Below are 3,899 nucleotides of genomic sequence, written 5' to 3'. Positions count from 1 at the left end.
GACACTAACTGTTGCCAGTGCTTCCTGCCTGCCCAGAGTCCTGGTTATTGCAGGACTCTGCAGGCCTCTTGAGTCGGATTAGGCGAGTTGTCCTTGTCTTGTTGCTTGGAGTTACTGTCCTGTTTCGAGATCCACTAGCCTGTACGCTCCGCTCTTTAGTAGGGTTGTGGAGCAGGGAGGCTGAGCCCAGTGGGAGCACAAATGGTGTGGAGAAAGCATGGGCTGCTCCTTGAAAGAAGAACAGCCATCGTTTATGCCTCCTCAGTTCTGGCCCAGCAAGGATGGTGTTTCCTTTGCTGTAATCCCCTCCCCCCCACACCCAGTAGTGCCCTATGCAGGAAAGGTGTGTAGGTGAGAGGATGAACTGTTCCTTCGTAACCCCTTGCTGATGCAGCACCAGCCCCCCAGAGAGAAAGGTGAGCGTGCAAGCAGGTGTTACACGAATGTAATTCTGAACACGCATTCCTTTTTAGGCTGAATTGTGCCATTTTAGACCATCGTTAAAAACAAACATTTTTTGTTCAGTTTACAGATTCAGCACATGCAAAGAGACCTAAAAAACATTGCATTATGGAGTTATCTCCATAACTGTGTTAAATCAGCCATGGTTGATTTAGGCCTATTCAAGGACACCTGAGCACAGATACATTGGACAAAGGGCCCTACCTTACAAAAAAAAAGCTAACCATAGTCTTGGAATGTATGTGAATATATATGAGCTGTATGTGGCTGTGGCTCACTGAATATACCTCAAACAGGGTTCTACAATATCAGCCCTTCAGGACTTCCGACCTCAAAATACAGCTGTGCCAACTTCTTCACTTCAAAACTCAGGTGGGCTTTCTCTGCTGCAGGAACTTGGACACAACATTATTGATTGATTGAATTTATATACCGCCCTATATCTGGAGGTCTCGGGGCTGTTCACATAAAAAGACCACAGTATATAAAATAAAAATAAAGCAATAATACCCCCCCATAAGAGCCACATTTTAAAAGGGTATAGAATCTGCAAGACAAATCATATTTTTTTACACCAAAAAAACCCAAACAAAACACACAACAGAAACTGGACCAGCATTGTTGGCTTAGCTGTGCACTCCTAAACATACCCAATGGGTTTAATAACACTTACTCCCAGGCAAGTATGTATATAGGCACTGCAGCCCAGGTATGTATCCTGCAAACTAGCCTCTCCTTAGCAGGCAACCCTCATCCCCAAGAATCAAACCCGTTCCTGGAGTTTGGACTGCAAAGCTGGCAGCCATTACAGGAACAATTACAAACGTACAACGGAGAGCAATCCAGTGCATCACAAATTTTATTTTTGTAAGAGCCTTTCAAAGATTCGTTAATCCAGAGGCAATTTGTTTTAAGGCCAGCAATTCAGCAAATATTCCAGCCTTCCAAAGACGGCTGCTAAACTGAAGACTGATGAGTAAGTCTTTTCCTTACGCCATCCCATGCTTTTGAGGCTGCTGCCGGCAGGTGCTCTGCTGATCGCAGCTTCCTTGCATCAGCAGAGGCTCCCAAGGGATGCACTTTTGGGACAAGGCAGGTGGCAAAGACATCCTCCTGCTAGCAGGTAAACAAGGGGCTTGGGGGGTGTAGGTTCTGGAAACCAGGCAACCAGAGCCTTTTGTTTTGCCTACAAGGGGGAAAGGTACAAATGGGGGAGGGTGCTTTCCTCCGTGATGGGGTGGGGTGTGTAGAGAGCCTGATTTCCCTCACCAGGTGCCAAAAAAAGGAAAGCGTTTAAGTTCTGAGGCAGTCTTCCTCCAGGAGGTGCCAGATTCAGGCATCAGTTTCTCCGATGGGAGAGGCGGAGGATGAGCGAAGAAGGAAAAGGGAGTCTTGTCAGATCCAACTCTCCTTTTGTTACGCTGCTGGGAGATTTCATCAGGCTATGTCGGGCGCATCCCCTCTGTCTCCATCTCCGACTCGTGCCCTCTTTGCACCACTTTGCACCAGCCCCTCTCCTTCCCGGGAGGAAATGGTGATTGCTGCCGGCTCCCCATCTTCTCCGCTGCCGTCTCCTCCTCCTCCTCCCCCCACCTCTCCAGGCTTGACTTCCTGTTCTTGGAAGGGCTGCAGCTTCAGAGCCTGGCGGAAGAGGCTGCGGTTCTCCCTGCGCAGGCGCCGGTTCTCCAGCCTGAGGCGCGCGTTCTCTTCCCGCAGCCGCACACTCTGGCGCTCACGCTCCTCCCCGAGCCTCAGCGCCTCGGCGTGGCTGGCGGCCAGGTCGGCGTACCTCTCTGCCAGCTGCTGCGGAGAGCCGCCCGCCCGGCCTCGCCAGCCAACGCAGCAGCACTCCCCTTCCTTGCCTTGGCCCCTCCGAGCAGAGATGCTGCTGCGGCAGCCAGCCCCCCGAGCCCCGCAGAAGCAGCAGCCCCTCCAGTGGCGGCTGGTGCTGCGCATGCGTCTCATCCGTGGTCCTCGGCACCTCTCTGCGCCTCGAGAGGAAAAGGGGGGAAAGCAGCTCTGTCCGGCTCTATGTAACGGAGGAGGGCGGAGCTTGCTGGAGCACATGGGCAGGGCTTGGAGCCTCAGACGCCTGTTCCTCCCCCCTCCTTGCAGCTTCTGCTGCTGAGGGCCTCAGATGCACGCTGAGGAATCGTAGAATTCACAGAGTTGCCACCTGTCCTGTATAATGCAGCGTTGCGTGTCGAGGTCCCCAAGCCACCCCTAATAAATTCACACTTCCCACCCTAATTTTGCTTAAGGTTTTTGGCATAATTTTGGCCACAATTTTATTAAAATGCAAAATGTGAGAGGTTGTTTAGGCATTGGTTGTGACTATCTGTGTCCGCCCAGGGACAGAACTGACACCTGCAAGCCTGCAAAGTCAGTAAGGGAAAACATTTTATGGGGAGTAAATGGAGCTGGGTACCAGACCCTCACCTCTCCCCAAATGCTGCCAGGGGCTCTTGCGTGGCCCTAGCCCCTTGACAGGGGTTCGGACAAAAGCATGGTGAGCCCCTGATTCCTTTAACGGAATACCCTTGCAGCAGCAGCATTTGGAGGGCAGGCACAGCCAATCCATACCCCTCCACCAACCAATTTTCTAAAACCAATGCATAACCGCATCCTTACAAGTTGTGACAATATTCTACAGAGTAGGCAAAAACCAAATGACATCAGCCAATCAGCCAAATGGACAAAATTCCTACCAGGCCCCTGCCTCAAAAGCAGACAACTCCGTGATAGGCATAGGAATGTCAAATGCAAAAAACGCCCTAAAATTAGGGCGGGAGGGCGGGTGATGCGATGCGCTCAGCGAAAAGAGGATGCTCAATGCTGCGCGCTGGGAATATATAAACCAAGGCTGTCAAATCAAAGTTGGTAACAGCCAACTCTCCCCAGCAATCAGAGGAGTCCAATCACAACAATGGTCATCCAAACTAACTCACCCAGCAACCAGGGGGTGTCTGGTTAACCCCACCGCAACCCGTGCTCTCCATGTAGGAGAACATGCTTTGTCACGTCTTTTGCCTCAAGAGCCGCTTTGGTTCATGGTGCCATTGCGAGCCTGCTCTGCCTCTAACAGGATGATTATCTCACAGTTCTCTTCCCCTGCCACCAGGAACAGCAATATAAGCAACCGTGGCTTCAGCATGGCCTCTGCAGACAATCCTCTACATCAGGCATTGGCAAACTCTGCCCTCCAGATGTTTGGGGACTACAACTCCCATCATCTCTAGCTAATACAACCAGTGGTCAGGGATGATGGGCCAGGAAGCAGATCGCATCCATGAAAGCCTGCAGGTCCATCCTTACATCTCGTTGATAATAATAATATATTATTTGTACCCCGCCCATCTGGCTGGGTCTCCCCAGCCACTCTGGGCGGCTTCCAACAGAGATTAAAAAGACATTACAATGTCACACATTAAAAATTT

At 51.0% G+C, this 3,899-nt stretch overlaps 1 protein-coding gene across 1 annotated transcript; it reads right to left on the bottom strand.

Moving 5' to 3' along the window:
* Positions 1-1,303: 1,303 nt before the first annotated feature.
* On the bottom strand, positions 1,304-2,518 carry TUSC1 (tumor suppressor candidate 1). Its single transcript, XM_053372172.1, has one exon. The coding sequence runs from the start codon at positions 2,425-2,427 to the stop codon at positions 1,900-1,902; it is 528 nt and encodes a 175-aa protein (XP_053228147.1). The 5' UTR covers positions 2,428-2,518; the 3' UTR covers positions 1,304-1,899.
* Positions 2,519-3,899: the final 1,381 nt, after the last annotated feature.

Source organism: Podarcis raffonei, chromosome 17 (assembly GCF_027172205.1).
Source record: "Podarcis raffonei isolate rPodRaf1 chromosome 17, rPodRaf1.pri, whole genome shotgun sequence".
In the NCBI taxonomy this organism is placed as follows: Eukaryota; Metazoa; Chordata; class Lepidosauria; order Squamata; family Lacertidae; genus Podarcis; species Podarcis raffonei.
Note: the sequence above shows the minus strand (reverse complement) of the source record. Positions and strands in the feature narration are given on the sequence as shown.